We start from the raw sequence: 24,615 nt of genomic DNA, 5'->3' as shown, positions 1-24,615 counted from the left end.
TTCAGATATGATCTTTGTGTTAACTTTCAAAGAGAAACCACATTGAATACAAATGCCAATAATAAGGGATGAAAAGCACCTGTTATTCACTTTGGATGGTCTGAACTTAGCAGCATATAAATGATGCATAATGTATATGTATGTATATATATACAGTATATATATATATATATATATATATATATATATATATATATATATAGATATATATATAGATATATATATAGATATATATATATATATAGATATATATATATATATATATATAGATATAGATATATATATAGATATATATATAGTAAAGTAGCCCAACGTCATCTATAAGCACAGGAAATATCCAGTTAGCAGAGCATATGTTCCAACTGTCTATGAGAACGTAATCCTCTTGTAAGCACACAGTTTTATACTTTCTCCATCATAAATTAACATTTCTTTTTTAAGCTTTCACATATAATAGTATGGTTATGCTTTATAAAAAACACCTCCAAAGATATAGCAGCAGTTCATGTTGGGATTCTTCATCCCCATTTTATACACGCATCAAAACGGTTGCTGAAAAGCTTGTTTGTGCAGCCAGTCATAGAAATAGGAAGGTGATGTTTAAGGCAATGTCTGGCCGATTGGTTGTGTGTGCAGACAGACACCACTAAAGCAAGTCGTTGTGCATGAATTGTTGCTAACTGCTAGATGCTGTGTGGAAAAATAAGCTGTAAAGAATGCATTTGATCTGGACATAATGATGGTTAAGTTGGTTGGAACGCTCCAACGTATATGGTAAAACCCAAGGCATTGCAGAAGTGCTGATAATTTGAAATAGAAAGAAGCATCACAATATCTAACTGACATTCCTAACATCCAGTACACCCTCGATAGTGCAGTTTCAAGCATATATATTGTAGTTGCCTACATAGAATTTCCTTGTCCGTAAATCGAATCGGACCCACATTTGAAGTGCCTACTCTCTGGAGTCCATTCACCATCACAAACGTTACAATCTCATCTGCTGTCAAAGTTAAAGAAAACAAGAAATGTAATGTTCAAGATGAGTACGGGATCCTCGGCCTCATGCTCTTGAGGAGTGAGATCTTTAAACTTTCAGAAGCTCTCCTCTGAGGCAGTCTCTGCAAGAAACAAAAAGACGTGTAAGTTCTCCTGAAATAAGGCAAACAACTCCACAAGAGACTTTGCGTTGCAGCACTTTGTTACGCACAATTTTAATAATTTATTCACGTAAGAACACACTTTGAGTAGATCTATAATTCATTACATCTGCCTCAACCAAAGCAAAAAAATATCCTTATGAATAATAATCTAAGGCAGTGACAAATATTGTATCAGTCCTTGCTTTCATTAACTAAGCAAACATTAGTTGATGAAAATGTACGTAAAGTTCTTCCAAGATCATTGAAAGAATAGACATGCGTTTACCTCGATTGACCGTCTTGAGCTTGATGCCCCCTTAAACTCTGGTTGGCCATTGGTTGTTGACGCTCCTCGTGCTTTATCTCCCAGTAATCTTGTTCTCCTGCACTTGATTTGTCTAACGCATCCAAAGTTTCCTTTGACTTCTTATTTCTTGGCAGCGCAGGAGCTTCAGAGTCCAGACTCTGAAAAATACTTTTTCGCTCCGATAGAGCATCCAGTTTGACTGTTTCAAACTCCAGAAAGTTAGCCTTGTTGTCTGGTTGATGTGTTTCGGTGTAACTAATATCAGATACATGTTCTTCCACACCCTGCCATTCTGAAGCTTCATTTTTATGGCTAGGACCACCATCGTTGACCCACGTCTCCGGCGGCTTGCTCTTAAGCTGCTTGCTGTTGTTGGTCTTGTACAACCGCTCTTCTTTGTTCAATGTTATAACATTTATCTTCACAGGGCTCCTGTTTGACTCTTCGGGACATGAGCTGCTGCATTCCCATTGGTCCGCGTCTTGTACGTATTGTTGTATATGCGGCATTTCTTGTTTCTTGTTAGTGTTCTCGATGGGGAAAGTATGTAGTGCGCTTAATAGCTTGCTGTGCTCATCAGCCATAATAAACGTTTTTGTCAGTCCTTCACCTTCTTTTTGTGTTACGTTTCTGTTCGAGTGCAACCTTTCTGCATCGAAAGCCGATAGCTTAGCGTCTTTGTCTAAGGCAGGTAAGTGCTTGGGATCGTGTTCCTTGTAAGGGGATTGGACCTGAGGTGCTCCCAGAAGGGTTTTTGGAGATGTTCGCTCTTGGGGAGCAGAAAGGGAGGGAGAGGAGTGTTGATTAAGTTCCTCCTGAATGCGTGAACTTGTTGTAGGGAGTTGGAGGAAAACATTACTAAACGATCCCGCCAAAGCAGACTGGGTGTCTATCAAAGTACGTCCAACACATGGTTGATTCTGGACAGGCAGACCTTGAACCTGCTTTTGTTCTGGGAATGAGTTATGAATAAAGCTTTGCTTCAAAGTGCCCGGTAGCTCGGGCAATAGCTTGCCTTTTCGAAGGGATGGATCGATGAGACTTCCAGGCTGAGGGAACAGGGGCGGTATAAACCCTTCAGTTTGTATGTTGCTGCTACAGATCACACTAGTCTCACTAGTGCTGCTTTTTTTGCTGGTGTTTTCTAACATGTTTCCATCCCTTTTAGTGCAAATAGTACTGTGGCTGGTGCTTTTATAAGTGCTTCCATTGTTATACTTGCTGGTGGCGGCAAAGGTGCTGCTGTCGCTGCTTTCTTTAGTGTTACTGGATGCTTTCTGTTGCCCATGAACGGAAGCAGAACTGATATTAGATTTGCTGGTGCAGTTCGCACTTCTGTCATTTACATGACAGTTGATTTTTCTGACAATGTTAGTCAGATTCATAATGCTGCCCTCACTATAACTGCTGCTTTGGCTTTTACCAGGCAAGCAGCTAACACTAGTCTTGCTATATGTGCTGCAGCCAGTCTCACTTTTTCCAGTGTATCCGTGATTGCTAACGCTACTCCCTCTGTTTGCAATGTTGCAGTTCTCAGCTGTCTGAAAAGTGAACTCATTTCCAGTTTCCTTAGGGATGGGAGCATGGTGGATATTTATATGTGGCGCTTGAACAACTGGCTGCTGCTGCTTAAGAGATGTGGCCTGGGTCACGTTAGGCTGACTGACTATGACCCCTCCTTTCCAACCCATAACGCTTCCCTTTGGTATCTGTTGTAAGTAGCTTGAACTCAAACATGCAGGTGGGACAGAAACACAGTGTTGGGAAATGTGGTGATGGGACTGATTTTGTGACGTTTTCGGTGCAGCTTGGAATACAGTGTTGAACATCTTTCTGCGCGTGTCTTCGATTTCTTCAGGAGACCAGCTGATCCCTTGCTTCAGCCTTTGGGCCGTGAACCAGAGTTTGATCTGCTCCTCTGGAAAGCCGGACACCACTGTTAAATAACACAGCTCGGCTTTGGTTGGGTAAGGAAACTTGCCGAAGGATGTCTTAAGAAAACTGCTCAAGTCCATGGCAGGATCGTATGTGGGGATGCTACTTAGAGGGATCATGACCTTTGGGAGATCACTGTTTGATTCTGAGAATGAAGGATTGGAGTTCCACAGGGGGGCACGGTTATGCATCCCTGATGTGTTTGGGATTTTATGCATTGGGGGAACACCGATACCACAGAAGATTTGCTGTGATGTCGTAAGGGGTAGGGTCATTACTGACGTGCCGTTGGTTACGATTGCAAGCTTGTCATTTCTGGGCTCAGCTCTTTGTACCTCAACAGTGTGGGAGATGACAATTTTTTTGTGTCCTCCTTTGGTCATTTTCATTATGGGTGTCTTGGTAATGGATATCCCAGATTCGCCAAAATCATCTTCCGTAAACAGGTTTTGCTCCACTGTAATTGCCCCTTCTCTTTTGGCGACTTTCAGCGATACCTTCCTGTGTGCATTATGGAGTTCAGGGTGTGACTTTGCATTATGTAAAGCAAGATCTTCAAACTTCACCGCTGCAACCTTGCAAGGCAAACAGTAGAAGTTTGGTTGAGCATGAAAGTCCATGTGACAGTTGTCCATGTGATTGAGAAATAGGTTCAAGTCTCCGGAATCAAAGCAGCACAGAGGGCAGCTGTATGTTCCCCTTTTCCAGCATGAACTCTTCTCGTCTGGTTTTGAGAAGTCGTGGAATCGATGTGTATCCTCATCTGTGGAGATACTGAGAATGCTGTCTTCAGGTATTGTGGGTAGGAGCTCAGGCAAGCATCCTAGTATGATGTCCTCTCGCATGTGCTTGCTTTTGGATGGAATCATGGAGGGAACCGTAGATTTCCTTTTGCTGGCCATTGTGTCGGATTGTGCAGATGAGTGACGAGTCAGAAACGAATACTGGAATTGTATGGAGTTGAGGTGTCATCAGCCAGCCGTGATGAACCAGTTATCATTGAAATGTTCAGCTATCAGGACTTCCCATTGCAAAAAGGGAGTGCACCAACAACTCCCTGTGAACCTAAGGAAAGAAAACAAGACGTTTTGAAATGAAACACTACGATGTAAGATAGAAAAACAAAAACAAGTGCCAGCTTTGGAGGTGCATCAAAATGTATTTTACTAACTGAAATGCTGTCTCCAACTACTGTTAAATGTTTATTACAATAATGTTACTAATATGAAGTCCAAATATTTCTCTTTTCCCAGTAGTGTACTGTAGACATAAATCTAAAATACATTCTGAAATAAAAAATCAAAGCTAAATGACAAAAAAAAACTAAATACAAACAATTATATATAAAATGTTAATGAGAAGGTGTAAAACCAATTTTAGGATGCCGTTTCTTATTAATAGTTTTGATAAAAAAGATAAATTGTTAAAAATAAAAAAGATTCTATTGTGACGCATCTAACTCACTTCTCTATGATTTGAGCATATGTTTCACACCGCCCTCTTTCTTTTCACAAACACACACACACACTACACTACACTTCAGGCAGCATGGGGCCATTTCAGGACAAGGTTCATATATGGTTCACCTCTTTCTGCTCGTTCTGCTTTACAAATTATGTAAATATCTTATAACTGTCGGCCATACATAGCCTACTTTTTGTGTGTGGAACATGAAACCTTTTGAGTATAGTCCTCTCCGTTTTAACATTCCTTCTCCAACTCCGAAAAATAAGCACTAGATAAAGATTTGTTACAGTGTGTGTTGTCTCCATGGAAGCCTTTTCCTCTGATAGCAGATCACATAAATTAGCCTAGCTCATCTCATTTCAGCAGCTTCAATATTTCAACAAAGTACTGGCCAGTAAATAAATCGAGCACTGTACGACTTTTCTTTTTTTCCATGCATTACACATCTCTAGAACGTACTGATTAAAATCTCTCCGACCTCTGTTTTGGGTTTAGCTCGAAATTTTCTTGACCTTTTTCATCAGACTACAAATACATTTGGGATGAAAACAATGTGGTGTCCATGTGTATATATTTTTTCTGTGTGGCCAGCTGTCTTTTAAATAAAGGATGAAACCATTCAGGAATTAAAAAACACAGAGTGACTGCCCAAAATACACAGTGCTTCCAGACACGACCATGATGTCCTCTTTTGAAACTGACGCTTTTATTTCTCATGACGGCTGCCTTCCTGCCAGAAAAAAATAATTAAATAAATAAATAAATGAATGAAAAATAAAACTGGGTCACTAGCATTTTATGCTGTAATCCCGGTTCCCTGCATCCAGACGTGGGTATTTACTGTATGTTCAGCCTGCTTAGAACTCCATGATACTCTGATTTCATCAGACTATAGATGTTAACCCCATGATATAAATCAGGTTTACTAAAAGCAAAATGTTATGAAAATGAACAGGAAAAAGATTCATAACACAAGTGTACAAACTTTGGATATAATAGAAAATGCCAAAATAAATCTTTGTATTATAAAATGCCTAAATAACATACAAGCACATCTTATATACTACATGACTTACGTACAGTGTTTTTGTTTTAAGTTGCATAAGTTATACATTATATATACCATTAGCGTTATATACATGCAGTTCAGCTGAATGAATGAGGACATCTGATCTTCTTTCATGCCCTCGTAACTGCAGGCAACGGTAGCAAAAATCAACTCACCACATTTTTCTTTTGGCAAACAGTACAAATATGTTAACATCTATATGACTTCACCACACAAGCTTTAAAGCCCCACACATGCAGGAGATGAAAAAATGTTATATAAAAAACAGGTCACTTGTCAAAGAATGGGATGCTTTATCTGGCAACTGAGACACGCGATTAGACGCAGAACAAGAGGTTTCTAGACAGTGAGCTATTGAAAAGAGAACTCCGAAAGAGAGGCCTCGTGTTTCAGCACCGGGGTGAACCAGTCTCACACAAAACAGTCTATCCTGCTACTGTGTGTCTCAATACTTTTGTAGCTTTAGTGGTGAAACTGGAGGCCTTTTCATCGGAGCAACCTGTGGAGTAAAGGCATGCCACGGATTTGCTTCGAAATCAGCAAAACAACGGTGACCTACATATCTCCTTCAGTCACATTTCTTTGACCTCTTTCGGCGATTAGAAACAATACTATTACATCACATTATATATGTGTAACGTTTAATAAGTCTGGCGCTGTGACGGGCTCCCTATACTAGATAGTGATGCTAATTGGTTGACATTAAAGTGATGTGAGGCCAAAGGGCTGGAAATAGAGGCATGACATGATAAAAGAGGCTCTTTATTCTTCTTAATGATTAAAGGACAGTTTTACAGATTGGATGTGGTTTATAATATGGGTAGAAAATAACGGTAGATTTTTAGAATGGCCATCTTTCATAAGGTTCATGAAACAAAATATTACATTTTTGCCCGGGGAAAAGAAAAAGAGGGTTATATGATTTTTTTGATAAGGGCCCTATTATAAACATAGTTTGATACTGTATAAATATACTTACAGTTTAAAAAAGGGATTGTTTGTATTCTTTCATGTCAAATTACAACCACTTATCTGTGATTTGAACACACACTCCTTTTCTTTTTCATACACTCCTCCAAATGCTACACTTCATGCTGTAAGGTACCGTTTTAAGATAAAGTTCATCCATAGTTCACATTTTTCCTCCTGTTCTGTTTGAACGATTACGTAAATATTTTGCCAATCTGGACATCCAACATATGTAATCTGAAACATGAAATATAGACTTCAGTCATATTTAATATCCCTCCATAAACTTATTGAGAAAAAACCCAAGATTTGTAAAAGTATAATATGTACACACCCAAACTTAAGTCTCCATTTTCTTGACCCCTCGATTTCATCGCACTAAAAATACATTTTGAATGAAAACGATGTGGTGTCCATGTGTATACATTTTTTCAACGTGGCCAGCTGCCTTTTAAATAAAGGATAAAACCATTGAGGAACGTTGAAAAAAAGAACACCGAAATGACTGCCCAAATACACAGTGCTCCCAGACGCACCATGACGTCCTCTTTTGCAGCTGACTCTTTTATTTCTTCGGCTGGATGTCCTTTATTACGTGGGACCGAGCTGAAAAAGCCAGTAAAGATATCAATAGGTTCTTAGCATGAACATCTTTCATTAGGCTTCTTCGTAGTGCCGTTGCATGCCATGAATGTGACTTTTGTTTAAAGCCAAGAAACCGTAACGGGGGTCAGTACACACATGCTGTAATAATTACATTTTGAGTTTTCGAGTTTATACGTACAAGAAAAAGCAGGTCATCATCAGAGGTTTTTCATTAACGACTGATTCTACACAATGGTGCTCCCATTTACAAGGGAAATATGACACTAAGCCGGAAGCCATATGCAGAACCCTCAATGCTCGCATGCCATAGAAAATGTTCCTGTATGTGTGTGCCAGTATGTAAGATGGGCATGTGACTACACGCCATGATTGTATAATGCCCTGTTTGTGAGATATATTATTGACAGTGTCGGTGCGTCGCCATTAATTATGTAGTGTCTGAAACACCACCGAGGCTTCCTACAGTTCACCTTCATTATAGGATGTGACTCATTACCAAAATGCCACCAACACGGGCACTTTTTCAAGGCTGTGTTTATGTTTAAATCCAGTCAATGAACCTAATGCGAGTACTACAGGAAGCCAGGTGCCATCAAAAGTGCCCGCTCTGCCCCCCTCTTACCTCGGTGACTGCTGCACGGACTCTTGGGAGGCCAGTCTGCGCTGCCACTCATGTGTTAACATTGCCATAGCAACCCCTCTCCTTTCCCTTTCCTTGCCCACAACACACAGAGGGGACTAAATCCTCTATTCTTCCCTAAAAACCACACACTTGGGGGACATTTTTGGTACCCCTCCCACCCAAAAGAGACAAAAGTCCAAATATTTTATTTGACTGCGCTATTTGTTTATGCCAATACACAAATTGGAAACAAATGAGGAGCCATCCTTTTTCGCTCTGTGGCAGATATTTTTGCGAACAGAGAACCCCAGAATTTTACAAAAGGCGCTATTCGGTTATTTTTTTCAGAAGAACTTCTGCCATTCCATCGAAACACAAAAAGTGTCCACCAAAAAGATTTCGGAATTCGCAAATGAAATCAGTTCTTTATACTCGTGCAAAGAGGAGATAAATGCTGATGTGCTGAGTTTGATCACCGGTGCGACACACTCATTAGATACAAAAAGAAAAATGGCGGAGCACCACGAATTGTACTGAGTCAAGTGCCAGGGCTGAGTAAATGCCAGCTCCTCCATACAAAACCGCGTTTGAGCAGCTGAAATACTTGTATTGGCGACACTCCGGCGTTAAGCCAAAAGTTTGTCTCAAAAATGTACTAAGGTTAATACAAGCTTTTTAGAGTGGTTTTGGAGGATATTCGCCCATGGCAGTTCTTATTCCCATTTGATATTCAAATACATCAATTCGCTCCTAAAATGTACTAATACGGTTACGTGAGACATTGCAAAAAAGTATTTTTGTCTATACATGCACAGTAAGCTTACAGAAAAAAAAAATGAATCATTTTTGACTGCTTTTACAGCACAGATTAAGGACGTAGTGGCTAATGTAATTTATGAATACTCCATATTTGAAATTATGCATGGAAATCCATCATCAGACAAATTCTCTGCTCTTAATTCGAGGAACGTTACGTAAACCACAGATTTTACTAAAAATCAACATACACACACACACAAGTATTTTATTTTTTTGTCCACTATTATTTTTGACTATCATTTTTGCTTCCATTCTAATTTTACATGTTACACAAAAAAATAAGCAATCAGTGCAAACACGTACAGTATAGACAGATCATAGTTTATATTCAATAAAGGTCAAATTCTGAATGAAAGGGAATTTCCTCTTATTACAACATTCTTTAATACCACACAGAGGACAGAACTCCACCTATAAAGAAATGCATACTAAACCACATTTCTGGTGAATTTTCCCCCTTGTTAACTTGATAAACGCGTGATTTACATGACAAAAGTGTAGCGTACTTGCCAAAAAGTGATTATTTTTTTAAAGGGGTGTGTGGCAGAGTTCAGACGGAACAGCATGAGCGCTTATAATTTCAAACAATGATTTATAAAATGTGCAATATGACGGGCAGAGTTAAGCTTTAGAGTTAAATCTGAGTTTGAGTACATTCTGTACCCACTAACAGTTGAAAGCGCGTGCTTGCTCATATCTGCGCCAGCTTTAAATTACCTGCACCTCTTAAAGATTCGTCAACGTGAAGATCTTTTCATCGGTTATGCGCCACTATTTCCCCTTTCCTCCCCGGATTTCAAACTAACAGCCCGTGTAGACAATCAATCAAAAATCTCGTTCATAAGAGAAACCTGGCGCGAGGAGCGACCGACTATAGTAACATCACATAGGCACGGTGTAGCGTGCGAATAATCAAATTGGAAGCAGAAGAGAACATTGGGTAACAAACTGTAAGAAACTGGTAAGTTAACCCTTTCGCTTCGTATTGAGGCACTAGTAACCTCCATCCGGCTAGACGGGAGTTTCAGCGCAGAGCGCGGCGCTACGGCTGTGCGGCTAATATTTGACTATTAGCAAAAATTTAAACTAAGCACTCCCATCTACTGTCGCCATTTTATATATAGAGGCGACTTCATGCGCCGCATAAGAGTAGAATAACACGCCACGCTTGTCTGCTACCAAAACTACTTTTGAGGACCGTCCGAGTCGCCTAAATAAATCGCGTTCACTTCTTTTAAAAGTCAAAGTTCCCTACCTTTTCTTCGGGTCGGTGACTGCGAATGGAAATCCGTTATTGATACAGAAATGAATAACATTTAGGTTTTGCTCCGCTCCAGGTCTCGGGGGAACAGGAGGGGCCGAGACCTCTCCTCAGATGAACCCCGTGCACTGGCGTGAACCCTTGGGGTCACCGCGATAAGGGGCATCCACCGCTTTGTGGCACGCTGATTATGTGCCCGGCTGACATGGGCGCTGATGGAGTGGAGAGAAGGGAAAGAAATGTACGCCAGGCGCTCTCAAATAAGGGCACGTGATTAAAACGCGTCACCCAAACCCAAAATCCTGAACCTACCCCTCTCTGTTCTAGGACGGACTGAGCAGACACACTGAAGGGAGTGACTCATGCGCAAATGTCTAATATAGCCATGAATATGGAGCAGCGCTTTCGGTCAGTAGGTCGTATAGGGACGAGGGGAAAAAAACCCGACTAGGAATGTGCTTATAGCCCGAGCGAGTATTTGTAACAACAGTCTCATTGCGACGAAACTCTACTGTTTTTTATTCGAATTGAATAGAATTTACTATCTATTTCCACACGACCGCAGCCTATAGAAATCAACTCAATACTGCTATTTTTTCTTCACGATGACAATTTTATGAGCCCTTTATTACTTTAGAATAAACCACCACACGTATTTAAGCCATTCACAATAAAATAAAGATAAACAGCATATTAGACTGTCTCCGTAAACAGTTTTGTAAACTCATATAGGGTCATATAAGGAAACTCTAAACGTTAAGTAGAAAGTAAATCTTTCTGCTGTGCTCACCGAACCGATAACACACCGATCAAACGGAGTGAAACAAACGCGGCCTGTCTATTTATCAACAGGTACTCTCTGTACGTGGGCACATGAAATACGCATACTGTTTCCTAAAGTCCTCTTTTATTTTCACAGGACGTGGCTGTGGACTCGCTATCCAGGGGCAGCCCCTTTACGCCAGAGTGGCAATTACACCTACAGAGACGCAAAGCGTTTTTTCTTTGACAGATAAATCTGATTGGTTAAAGCCAGACAACACCCACTGTCCATTACGAGACGGTTGCCATGCGGTTTTGGCTTTTCCTTCATTAAGCCCGGGTCTTAAATTTAATTTCCCCCGTGTGAACGCGTGGTAGACATCGGTTTTGTATGTGTCAGCCGAACGTCGCAAATATTGAATACAATCAAACATGGGTATCATTGCGATAAATGATCTTGTCGTGTTTGACCAGCTGTTGTTTCTGCCCTACGTAACATCGAAGTAGAATTATGCTTTCGAGAACGACAGAACGTCATATTAATGCTATCGTTTTTAAATCAATGAATATGATGAATAAACAATTTACGAGAATGTTAATTGTTGCAACAATGCTTCGTGGTTCATTTGCGTTAGCCAAAAAATGTGGTTGGATTACAGTTTATTCGATTTTTACGTATTTATATGGAGCTTTCTCTGCCTTTTATGCATTGTGCTCTTTCTCTACTACGTGTGTAAAAACGCTTACCTGTAATTCACCAGAGCGAAGAATCACGCCGCCTCTGTTTTCCTCCAAATTCAAACTCCCGTCCAATAGGCGCACGGCAGGTTGCCCAATGAGGTTCTTGCTTGGTGGACACGTGACGCATTAAACTCGACTGGCAACAACTCGTCGACCAATGGCCGTCTGCCGGTGGGATGGGTCCTCCAAAAGTACAGGATAGACGAATTCCCTGTCTAATATTCCTTAAGAAACTTTGAAGTGTCATAGATCGTTGCAGGTGTTCACTCAAATATTTTAAGTAATGGCTCTTTCTCAGTGTCTCGAGGATTCGCCTGGTTGGCAGACGCCGAGGACAGGACAGGATTTAAACTTGAAAGAACTTTACAATGAGAGACACCGACTCGCACTAGAAGAGTTGGTTGCCGGTGGAGTTGAAGCCTTCGTGGGTTTCCTCAAAAAAGAGAGAATTCCCAACTTTCTCTCTGATGACGAGATTAGACGCATATCGCGTGCAGCAGTTGTTCCGAGATCCGTGTCTTTGATCGGAGACGATTCTCATTTGGAGCAATCTGGCACACTGGACTGCTCATCTGTCACTTATTTCCCTGAGATCTCTGATATTGAACCTCCAGTATTAGAGATGGGTTGGCCAGCGTTCACTACAGGATCGTTCCGTGGAGTAACACGTGCTGTTGCATACTTTCAGCCGAATTATGGCGAGTGCATTTATAGTTGCAAAGAGGCGGCAAGGAGGATGATAAAAAATGCAAAGGAGGTACATGTTTTACTGTTACATAAACCAAGGTTGATGCGAAGCAACTTATTAACTGCACCATGATTATATCTACTGTTATCTATATTCTGTTATCTACTATTATGTCCAAGTTACAATCTTCTGTTACCTGTGTGACTCATGACAGTGGTTTAACTAAAAAATGGTAACCACAAATGAATCATGGTTTTGCTACAGTGGCCATAGTTTGCTTACAAAAATGTTAAAAAAACAATAGTTTTACTATAATAAAACCATGAGTTTTTCAATTGTGGTTTTACTACACCTGTCCTAGTTTAACTTTGCAGTAAAATCATGGCAATTTCAAATTTATCATTGTCTAACAACTTAAACTATGGAAATACAAACAGTCATAGATCCTGGAATACGAATGGTTTCTACAATTCAACTATTTTATCAAATAAAATCTAATAATCATGAATAGAAATTGTATTAAAATAAGGGTCTTTGGGCTTCTTGTGAGGTTTAGATAGCTGTGTGAGTGCCATTCTCTGGTTCAGGTGTTTGGAATGTTAAAAATTTGCTAAAGCGTCTATCGCACAAAACTGTTACCTCTAAGGTCTGAACTTGTAATATGGAGGTGTCACAACAGGCTCTTCACACCCTACAATGAATAAATAAATGTATCGCAGTTATACCTAAAGGCATCCTGGATTTGTTCCAGTTTGCATGTACTAAAAGGTCAAATGTAATAAGGAATCATCAAGGTATGTAGCCAGCGGCTGTTCAGTCATGCCTGTCTAGCTTATTCATATGATTTGCAAATGTACTAATGCAAGATTTGTTTTTTTCACGGCAGGTATTGCGTTCGTAAATCCTTAATTGCTAGAATTATGAAATGCTGTTTACTGTAAGCGTGCTTTGATTTTTATCCTCAGGTGATTGCTATTGTGACTGACTCCCTGACAGACCTAGATATATTCCAAGACTTGAAAGAGGCCTGTACACACCGCAGAATCCCTGTGTATATTTTAATAGACCAGTCTGCTGCTCCCTTGTTCTTACAGATGTGTAATAACCTCAATGTACAGTTGGATGATCTGCAGGTATTTTATTAAAAACATATTATACTATGTTTTTAAATATATATAATTTCTATTTCTTTAACTGTCTTTTTTATTCTCTGAAGCACATGAAAGTAAGGAGCATAACAGGCTCTACCTACTACATGAGATCGGGTGCTCAGATCACTGGGAAGGTTCACGAGCGCTTCATGTTGATTGATGGGAACAGAGTGGCTACCGGTTCATACAGGTAACACTGACCTCCTTACTAAATTTAATGAATCATTTTAATCATATGTTGCTCTGTTAAATTGTGACATGAAAAGAACAAAAAAAACGTTCTTAAGATTATGGTCATTTTAAGCCAATGTGTAGGTGTGACATATCAACAAAAATAAATAATTCAAAATGCAGAATAATTATCATATTACATTTTGCAGCATTTATATCCAAAATAAACTAAACTTGGTAAATGTCACACAGTCAGGACACAGGAATTGTCTGACAACAGTTCTTATGGATTTCCATGTCTGCTAAAGTAACTATTCATTTAGTCACATTCCTTTTATGATCAGGTTTAACTGGACAGATGGCAAACTCAACAGCAGCAACCTTATCGAGTTATCTGGCCAGATAACTGAGAAATTTGATGAAGAGTTTCGCATCCTCTATGCCCAGTCCCTCCCGCTGCCAGCGAATACAAGAGCTCCCTCTAGTGCCAGAAACAGCGGTATATATGACCACCTTGTCCTCAAACCACCTGGAACGCCCCCCTCCCGCCTGGCACGAACAACAAAGACTCAACCAGACTGTCTGACTAGCACTCCAGCCAGACTTCAGACCCCAGAGATCCAAAATCAGAATAGAGACACTCATGATCAAGACAGGAAGAGTAACCCAGTTTCTGATACCTCCACGCTGGGAGAAGACTGGCTAGAGCAGGAGCTCATGGAGGAAGAATTGTCATCCGAAGATCCTGTTCGTGAACAAGCAAAGAATGTTTGCAATCTTATTACTACTGAAACTCAGAAAGAGGATGTGATGATCACATCCCAGGTACCCTACTGTCATATATCTACACAGACGACCCATCACATGGCAGACATTGGCGTGCAGACAGCTCCTCAGGTCGTGAACCCTACATTACAAACAGTCTCGGGCAGCAACCTGATCGGCTCCGGCGCTTCGTCCAACTCAAGTTCTTCTTCACACAGAAATCTAAAAGAGGCGAACCAGCGCCCAACTGTTCACACCGCAGTCCCTCGAGACGGCAACCTGAGGGAAAGCATTCAGAAGCTAACCAAAGAACGACAATACCATTACTCCTCCATTCGCTCCAAGCTGGATCACATGGTAATGCTGCTTTCTCACAAGAGAGAACTGACGGATCTCACCAACCTGACGCTGAGTCCTGGCCTACACAGAGGACGTAATGGCCAGCAGGAGGGCAGGCTGGTTCACGGTACCCTTGGCAACATGGGCATGGGGACGTGGCCGAGGTCAAGGTGTCACCAGTAAAGTTTAGGAGAGTTTCCTGGTGGTGGTGTTAGTGTCCACCCTGCCAAGTTTTAGTAATGCACTTTTAATGAAAACAATCTTTATGCAGTTGTTTATGAGGAAATATGTGGAAAGAGGAAATAATAGAGAAATACATATTTTAAATGTTACGTGATACTGTAAAAAAAATGCGAATGTGCATACATACTGTTTTGTTTTTAAACTCATTGTATTAGAGTAAAAGGAGAGGTAAATGCTCAACAATGAATAAATACTGTCATACAATCAAAGTACTTTTCTTTTTTGTGATATTTATGTTTGGGAAACAAATTTTATAGTACGCTTTGGTACCTGTTTATCCATTTTTTACTTTTATGTATGTTTTTATGTAGCACATTTTTGTTCATATAAATATATATATATATATATATATATATATATAAATAAAACACTCAACTGAAGTTGTGTGGTTCATGTCTGAAGTTAAAATGACTTAAACAAAACAAACAAAAATGTTTATGTTTAAATTTTCACCAGAGATACTGACATTACGCCAAAAAGTCGGTCAGTGTAATTCATTTGAAACCTTGCCTTTTCTTAAATATGGTGTAATGTGTAAATAGAAATCAAATTATACATATTTAGTTCTTAGAATCTTACAATTAAATGGGGATGATTTCAAATTTTTTTGTCGAATTTTAATAGCCACTGGCCATATACACCGGACGCGACATGACAACCTGCTTCGGTTTGTCGCGCAGCGCCGTGTTGACTGGACAACATATTATATTATAATGGATTCTAAAGCGTTTCTAATAGATTTTGTCGCGTCGCGGCGGTCGTGTCAGGTGTATAGACACTGTGTTAAGCTACGGGAATCTTGCATAAACAAATTCCATCTCTAATGCAACAACTTTTTACAAACAAAAAATGACACCGTAAAAACTAAAGAATTTCCACGTATTTTTGAAATGCGGTAAACATTGTAAAATTGTAAAAAAAAAAAAAAAAGATGTACATTTCAATTTACGTAGCCTTATTTTACGTTATTTTCTGAACGCCCCAGCTCTCGAATTATGACCGTTTTACCTTTTTCACAATCTATGTATTAATAAAAATCGCCCGTATTTTAGGTCAACACAGTTGTGTATTCGAGTGGTGTATTCGAGTGCAAATTCTGTCAATTCTGTTCACCTGTCCCAACAGCAACAGAAGAGGGCGCTATCGCCATTCAGTTCATTGATTTGAGGTCTTGGATAACAGTTTGTAATACGATACAAACTAAATCTAATTTGAGACATGTTTTGCAAGCCATAAGAATGGTTTTATAATGCTGAAGCAGTAAATAGCGAGGTCAATGTATTGAGATTTAGCGAAACATATTCGACATTAAATTCAAGCAATGAAAGCATAAATAAATACTCAAAGCAATTAACATTTACATGCTCTTAAACGCCTTGAATTAGCATATTTTCGAAAGCCACCCGAGGTTCACTATTAATAGCTTGAATACACAGAACATAAAGTGAGTGTTGACGGTTAATTATTTATCTTGTTTTCATAAGTGGTTTGGGGCCTGGCCTCCCCCCACAGGTACTGTTCAATGATCGCAGTCTTAATCACTCCTCTTGAGTAATGAAACTTGCTTGTGGTTTCTTAAAAGCAGTTGTTCTGCTTTCGGTAAGTAGATACTGTTTATCCTTCATCATAGACGTAATCTCTGTCCTCTGCTAAAAACCAACAATGCTTCCCCAAAACAAACAGGACACGCACTGCAGACCAATAGCTGGTCGATATGAAGGGAATCTATATATTCAGTACCATCATGATCGCATTAAAATTTCAACATATTTAGACTAATCATACCTTAATCATTTTTCTATATCTTTACTCAGTATATTAAGTAGTATTTTAAAATATAAATAATTGTTTACAATATTACTTTATTTTGAATATAAGTATTTAATTCCAATAAATATTGCAATAGCCTGCCCGATGACTCCTGAGATAGGCACAGGCTCCCCGTGACCCGAGGTAGTTCGGATAAGCGGTAGAAGATGGAATGGAATGGAAATATTGCAATATATTCCCATGTATTTATGTTTTGTAAGGGTTTACAGGATGTTGTAGTCTCATCCTTTGTGTAAAATGTGTATTTTTGAAGACAAAGCTCACTAAAGCTTACAAAGGTGAGGCTCAACTTGGTAGATTTTGAGTAAAAACTTTTACACGAAGCATTTGCGACGTTTCATCCACTATAGAAATTGTATCTAAATAATGTCTTGGCTCACTCAAGTTAGGTGTCTAAACCGTTAGATAGCTACGCCATTGAGATCTCCTACCATTCCAGGGGAATATGAGACAAATTGAACCATAAATGTGTGTATATATCCCTTATTCAGTTCTGCGTAATCCCAATTAAAATAGATTGCAGGTGGGAACCTTTGTTACCTGTGACTGTCCTTGTCAGCTCTTGTGCCCCCTCACCGGGCTCTGGTAGTGTCTGACTTCCCATCAAGGGAAGGCTGGTATACTCACCATCTGGAGGAGGGTGTTTGGCCTGAGGATACAAAACAATGACATGAAAATACAAGTCAGGGGAAAACAATGTGATGACGCTTGCCAAAACAGCCCGACCGCGTCTTTTGTAGTTTACGGGAGACATTTCATTTTCTGTCCACTCATTCCTATTTTCGGCCTTCAAATCCTGATGACACAGGATTGTTTTCATTCCCTGTGGATGTGACAGAATGCAACATGTTCAAGTTGACGGTTCGTGTAAACTTTTCTGTTTGTCCCCTAGCGTAATGTGTTCTCGGCCTTCGTGTCCTATCTGCTCCCGGTACTTTGAGAGCTTGCTGGTTCGGCCTGTACAGCCAGCCGAATACAATTGAGATAAACAATATGAGATCTGATGCATTTCTCTCAATCGCTGTGTGACCTCGGTTCAAACTTTCAGCAGTCAGTAATACAAGACACAGTATGATAACTGCTGCCAGTGAAGGTAACCACTACTTTCTAGATGTGTGTGTGTCAGCACTGAGCTATTAATAGAAGGCACTGTGTGTCTCAGGTTAAAGCAGTCTTTGTGTCCTGTGGTCTTTGCTGTGTGGGCTGTGCGTTTGTGACCGCCAGTGTGTGGTGTGGGGAAGGTGGCAGGTGCAGTTTTGTGCTGGAACGAGCTCATCTGTTTTGCACTTTTGCTTTTTTTAATGCATGAGCAATGGCTAAAATAGAAGGGAAACTGCATCTTGGTGCCATAGATGTTATAGATTGAAATTCATATTATTTAAAAACAATTCAGCACTTGCTGCATGCTAAAACACTTGTTATGGCTTGTAACCACAATATAATATTTTAATATAAACGCGAAGGTAATTTACTTTTTTCCGGATTTAGATGTAAACATCCGATTGCATGCGGTTCAAGAGTTGCCTGAGAGCAGAAGGCTGCTCAAAACAGATAAGGCCCCTCTCTGCTTTGCTCAAACACACTCTTCCAGTGTTTTGTGCTAGTCTTATCACATCTCATCTCTTAGCTTGGATGCACCACAGGCCCCTTTCACTCATACGGTTTAACCAGCCACAGTCAAGGACGCACAGGCCTGCATTACCAGCTCTCTTTCCATATGCCTCATCAGTTTATGAAAGAAGTGTGAGGTTACAACTGATTCTGAGAGCTGTTAAAGCCTTTATAAAACTTGCGCCGGTAGCTACGATCAAGAGATAACAGTTCACCCGTCAATCCGAATTCTGTCGTAATTTACTACCTTTCGTAATATGTATGGGTTTCTTTTCATCCGTGAACCACAAACGTTCTGTTAAACTTCTCCTTTGGTGTTCTACAGAAGGAAAACATTTTGGGGAAACCGGTCCTTAAAGAAAAAAGGCGTTCATCAGATTTCAACAGAGTAAAATTAATGGTGGAAAAGTGGTCTTTGGTGCTCTAGTTGTCTTTTTTTTGGTTATTGATCATCACTTTCTTGGTGTTGGTTTCAGTTCACTCGCCATCCACTTATTGATTTGTTTAAATTGATTTCATATTGATTTCGTGATGTAATCTATTAGCTGCTCATGTGTCTGCAGGAGGCTTTTAAATGATCAGACAAATTGAGCGGCAGGTCGAATGAGGGAAAGGTTAATAATCTGAATATGAACTGCAAAAGAAACGAAAACGAAACAATGAAACAGAATGGAAATGCTCTGAAATTAGGAAGGGGAGGTCATGTAACAGTCTGTTCATGATGAGTCATTTCGAGATGTGAACAGATTATATTATTCAAATACTCTATTCATTTTTATGTCTCATTTAGAGTTCCAAAGTACAAAACACCTAAAACGTTTTATGGAATTAAACGTATCTGACAAAAAGTCACACCAATAAAAGTCATTTTTAAAGGTTAGATCAAGTAGAAATTGATTATTGTTGAATAAATATCAGGTAGAAAAAAATGTGTATCAATTGTCTCTTAATAATTTGTTTCAATAAATAGACAAGTAAATTGAACTCCACTCCAGGCGAATAAAATACATTTTGACGTACAAACTTTTACATGCGGTTCAATATTTTCAATCTTAACCTTTCCAGTATTTACTCTATATGTCTAAAAAATGTGTTGTCATCAGCTTAGATCACACGCGGGATTCCTTAACAATTCAGCTTTTTTTTATTAAACAAAGCAATTGTGTATTTACAAACGTTTGTTCACCCTTCAGCAGCCCAGAGGGGGTTAGGTTAGATGTTTGAATGATCGAAAAGCTAATGCAATAATGAAACAATTAGTCAAAAGCACTTGTCTTTGTCATTGTGTATGCTGTCTGAATTATGCAGATGGTGCAGTCTGTATATCTCCTGTGAGCTGCTATGAACTTGAATTAAATTCAAGGGTATATCTAGCTCTTTAACTCGCTGGCCAAGAGAAGAAAACAAATCGAGGTGACGTCTTCTACACATGCTGACGTTTAACACGGATCGTTCACTGGTGATAATGTGTTTAGACGCGGGACCACCAGGTTTGAGGGGGGGACAACGCTTGTCCTGCAAAATCAGCACAACATAAAATTATTGATTGACTGCATAGGACATCTGAAGAGTATGACATTAGTGCATAGAGATAGGAATGTAGGTCTATAAATTAACATATGATAAGTGTAAATTTAAACAAAAAGAAAAAAATATGTTTTTTTATGTTATTTTACATTTTTATAAACAAATGTATGGATGTGTGGTCAGGATAAAATGTCTATACATTAAACCAATTTTACTACAAGTATGAAATGTAAAAAAATTAAATATTGCAACAAACAGCTTAATGTCCATTTGTAGGTGATACAATTTAAAACTTGAAACAATCAGATACAATAATATCATATATTAAATAAGAAAATAAAAAACTATTGTTTACTATAAAAAAACAATTTATAGTATACCAATACTTTTTTATATAAATTACAAAATACATAATAAAATGGTTGGTATATAATTATATATAAAGCTTATTAAGATTTATTTTATTTATTACTTATTACAATTAAATTAGATCTTGTAGATGCTTGGACTAATTATATAATGTCCCCAAGCACATATTCATGTGAGAATACATACTGTAGATATGTGTTCATGTGCATTTGTTTATGTTTTTACATGTATCAGATTTGATTTTAGATCACAGTACAAGGTTATTATGTATACAACAATGGACATCTCAGACAGTTCTACTCATGTGACTGACAAACATACAGTTTTCTCACACCACAGAAAGATGTTTCTGCAGACTCAGTACTTTGTTTATCGGCTGTATTTATACACTTCTTCTTTATGGTGGCTTCTGACAGCAGGGAGTGGCACGCCACTGTTCTCTGTATCACAATTTGTTGTGGAGCTAACCGAATGGATCTTTTCCCAGACTTGTATATATTTTTTCTTTATAACAGAAAGCAATTCTTGTTTACACTGAACATGCAGTAAAAAGGTTTATTTGCATGAATTTGGTCGTAATTTGGTAGTATAACCGCCGGGGGGATGCCTGGTTTTGCACTTATGCACAGACACTGAACTGTATCCTCACACTTTGTAAATGCAACAGAGGTTTTTGCGAGCTGACCGTAAAAACGAAGTGCTATGAGTGCAGGAAATACTATACAACTTAGATTTCATAAAAAAGAAACAGACTGCCTCATCCACTCTACAAGCAGGGTTTTGGTCTGGAGACAGATCAACCACTGATGGATAAACAGATAAGATGGGGGCCGATATGTCAGAACTAGCTGTCTCTCTTTATCAGCTTCTGTGGGAAGGTGTGCGTCCTCACCTTTCCACCAGGTATGAAGGTCAGAGAGCAGAGATGAGGTTGAGCGGAGAGAGACTAACAGGCCCCATGAGTATGAGTGGGGACAAAACACTTGACAGTTCCTCAAGCAACTGTTTGACAGCTGGCTGTTTCTTTAACTTTGTCCATGTTTGGCCTTATGGACCCCCCCTAACTCTTTTACACTCTCACTAGTTTATTTATTTTGTTAACTAATAGTATAGTTAAGGAATTTTATTTTTTTTACCCGCAAAATAAACACTTTCGCATCTAAAATTATGTGTAACTGCATTGGGTTTGTTGAATAAAACTCTTTGTTTTATTGTTTGACACTTCTTTGTTTTCCTAAGACTTTATAGCCAACACACTATGTGTTTTATACACATACACAGTTAAAAATAATATTTTATATTTAACATTTATATGAAATGTATAAATATTACATATAATATTTTGTACTAATTGTAAAAAAAATCTAATTTGCATGATTTGACCAGCATCAAAACTTACAGTGACAGTTCACCCAAAAATGACAATTCTGTCACTATTTACTTACCATTTACTTACCCTCTTGTCTTTTTAAACCTGTATGACTTTATTTCTTCCACAGAACAAAAAAAGAAGATATTTTAAAGTACTATATGTTGTTAACCAGCACCCATTGACATGCATCTGTTTTGTGTCCAAACAATAGAAGTTCGATTACCAAATTTTCTTTAAAAAAAAAATTGTGTTCTGCAGGAGAAAGAAGGCATAAAGGTTTGAAATGACAAGAGGATATGACAGTAAATAATGTAAATAATGACAGAATTTCAGTTTTGGGTGAAAAATCCTAACTGAAAAGAAGAAATTATACATTATTACACATTAAACATTATACAATTTGTACGCATCTTGTTATGAATTATGTCCATTTTATGATTTTTTCAAGGGTAAAACAATTTCAATGCAGCAAAACACAAATTATTAAATAATTTCATGATTAAATTGCAAAACATTTTATGTGACCTTCTTTTAACAAGGAAAAGTTTAAGCATATATCATATGCATCATCCACTAGCTTAGTTTTCTAAGCAAAAATCACATTTTTGATTGTTTGTGTGGTGGTTCTAATACATTTGACTAAACACATTTACATAATGTAGCCTTTTTTATGGGAAACGATAATGGCGATAAATGTTTGTGGTTCACAGTCTTGCAGTAAAACGTTACCTCAAATTAACACATTATTTAGAACTTCCCCATTCTGTTGATGCTCATCAGCCAGAGTGAGAGTGTCAAATGCTCTCAGTGGAGAAAGTGCTGACAGGCAAGCTCAACATTAGATGGTTAGGCCTGATAACACCTTTTTGAGCCTGATCCTTATTCTCCATAACTGTGGGAAAGCTCATCTTTACTGTCCCCATGTCCTTCAGCCATCACGGTCCTGTTACACTACAAGCCAGTTTCAAGATTGGACAGAAAAAAAAAAAAGCCAAAACATCGTCAATCCTGGATGGAGAAGATTGCGCTTGGGTTCCAGTGTTTTGTGCACTGCTCAACAACAATTTGATCACGTCGTTCACTCTAAATATGACACAGTTTTACCACTGATATTAATTAGATTGTTTAAATTATTGACATGTCTAGCTAATTCATTATTCGGTAACAATACGACCTTTATCTCTATCCACTCATGTGCTGATGGCAGAACATAGAACGCTTTTAGTGACATTTGTGATATTTAGGATACAAACTTTTAATGTGTCAGGTTTTTTGATGCAATACTGTTGACAAGAGCTATATTTGCTGTTTTATGCATACTTCCAGCCATTTTCTTTATTGAGGAACTACATTTGTTTAAGCAGTGTCATTTACTCCATTACACAATGAATTACTCCACGTTATTCTGCTAAATTTGACCCCACCTATACTATAATAAGACAGCTTGAAATCATGGTAAAAGTCTCTGTTCAAACTTTCATCAGCTTTAGTTCCACTGAAGAGTGATACACATGACTGTCTCTAGCTGACTAACTAATGTAGCTGTCTGATCGAGACGTGATGTTAATGTCTTTGTGAAGTACTGCACGCAAAACATTGTAGGACTACTTATAGCATATTTTTATCTTGAATTTATAAACAATTATTCATCAGATATCGGCCGAAAACATATCCATAGACATACTTCGCGTCCTTAGAATAGAATTGCAGGTGAGAATGTAGAATTATTTACTCCAAATTTAGGGCTGTGACAAATTCGTTTTTTTACCTTAGCGGTCATTAAATATTTAGCGATGTTTTATGTTTGTGGTTTTGGAATAAAAGGCCCAAAACGACTTGCTGAGTTGCACAGACCAGTTTAATCCTGTGCTTAAGCCGGGCTCAAACACAAGTGAATACGTGCCAGCGGTCTAGGAGAGAGAGGGAAGTGTAGGAGGAAGATAGAATTCTTCTTAGTGGGTCATGTGGATGTTGTGTGCTCATGAATGATGTTGTCATCAGTTCTGACGCACAAGAGACCAGCCAGCAGCTGCTTATCTGAAAAACCTTTATAATCAAAATGTTTAAAAAACGTGTTTGCAATGTCATCTATACTCCGAATTTACAATTTAGCATTTGACAGTATAATATTAATTTATATAAAGTGTCCATACTTCCAAGATAGTATGGTCACTTAATATTAATTAATGTAATTTTTAACTAAACTTAATCATTTACAGTTCCAAGTCCTTCATTTACGAAGCTCTCCATTGTTGTGTCTTATTACCCAAAAATGTCTCTACATCTTGACAGGGGGCCATTAGTTCATTGATTTGTAGTGCTTGTGAAACTGTAAATCACAGTGAATCACAATTCCTCCACTAACCGTCGAAGCTCCAAATGCACTGACAAGTGGACATCCTGAGCGGAAACCACAAACCCCACCGCCACGTTGCATTCCTTCACTTCATGTCCCCTTACTCTCGAACAAAGTCACATGACCAGACCCCTATTTAGGAAGTGAAAGAGGAAGCTCCATATATCCCCATCCATCCTCACTGCCACACGGCTGCTGCTGGTCACGTGAAGGTGCGAGAGAGAGAGAGGACATTGGTATTATCCATGCTACAAAACAGCCTAAAAGCAGGAACAGACCAGTTCTGACCAGCTAAGTTCTGGTTGAGAGAACAGGCCCTTTTGACTTGATGTTGATGTCCTGTTGGAGAATGTTTAGCGGTCTGACTACGCAGATGAGTCGCTCGGGTCAATGTACTGCAGTTACGTGGAACTACAGGAAATCTCTTTTCCTTTTAATATAGGCTAAAATGTTATGTTCTTGCAGGCCATTTTCGTTTTCGTCAAATAATGCA

At 38.8% G+C, this 24,615-nt stretch overlaps 2 protein-coding genes across 3 annotated transcripts; one reads left to right on the top strand and one right to left on the bottom strand.

Moving 5' to 3' along the window:
- Window positions 1-502: 502 nt before the first annotated feature.
- zhx3a (zinc fingers and homeoboxes 3a) lies at window positions 503-11,780 on the bottom strand. Of its 2 annotated transcripts, none has more exons than XM_056734104.1 (3): window positions 11,707-11,780; window positions 1,429-4,449; window positions 503-1,121 (listed from the first exon to the last, which is right to left on the bottom strand). In XM_056734104.1, exons 2-3 carry the CDS (start codon window positions 4,284-4,286, stop codon window positions 1,088-1,090), a joined length of 2,892 nt encoding a protein of 963 aa, XP_056590082.1. In that variant the 5' UTR covers window positions 4,287-4,449; window positions 11,707-11,780; the 3' UTR covers window positions 503-1,087. The 2 variants fall into 2 exon arrangements, with proteins under 2 accessions (XP_056590082.1, XP_056590081.1); XM_056734103.1 differs by lacking the exon at window positions 11,707-11,780 and adding an exon at window positions 10,192-10,902.
- A 58-nt stretch (window positions 11,781-11,838) lies between these two features.
- fam83d (family with sequence similarity 83 member D) lies at window positions 11,839-15,337 on the top strand. The gene is made up of 4 exons (XM_056734106.1): window positions 11,839-12,457; window positions 13,354-13,521; window positions 13,605-13,729; window positions 14,055-15,337. The coding sequence occupies exons 1-4, from the start codon at window positions 11,984-11,986 to the stop codon at window positions 14,995-14,997; spliced, it is 1,710 nt and encodes a 569-aa protein (XP_056590084.1). The 5' UTR covers window positions 11,839-11,983; the 3' UTR covers window positions 14,998-15,337.
- The last annotated feature ends 9,278 nt before the right edge of the window (window positions 15,338-24,615 follow it).

Source organism: Triplophysa dalaica, chromosome 21, assembly GCF_015846415.1.
Source record: "Triplophysa dalaica isolate WHDGS20190420 chromosome 21, ASM1584641v1, whole genome shotgun sequence".
NCBI classification, from domain to species: domain Eukaryota; kingdom Metazoa; phylum Chordata; class Actinopteri; order Cypriniformes; family Nemacheilidae; genus Triplophysa; species Triplophysa dalaica.
This window is presented reverse-complemented; position numbering and strand designations above follow the sequence as displayed.

What these genes read in the sequence shown, in the direction of transcription:
- zhx3a (XM_056734104.1), bottom strand. Translation starts at nt 4,286, where the DNA reads ATGGCCAGCAAAAGGAAATCTACGGTTCCCTCCATGATTCCATCCAAA. An exon ending in GCTCAAGACGGTCAATCGAG is followed by an intron (nt 1,122 to 1,428) that starts GTAAACGCATGT and finishes TGTTTCTTGCAG; the next exon opens with AGACTGCCTCAGAGGAGAGC.
- fam83d (XM_056734106.1), top strand. Translation starts at nt 11,984, where the DNA reads ATGGCTCTTTCTCAGTGTCTCGAGGATTCGCCTGGTTGGCAGACGCCG. An exon ending in TGATAAAAAATGCAAAGGAG is followed by an intron (nt 12,458 to 13,353) that starts GTACATGTTTTA and finishes TTTTATCCTCAG; the next exon opens with GTGATTGCTATTGTGACTGA. An exon ending in GTGGCTACCGGTTCATACAG is followed by an intron (nt 13,730 to 14,054) that starts GTAACACTGACC and finishes TTTTATGATCAG; the next exon opens with GTTTAACTGGACAGATGGCA.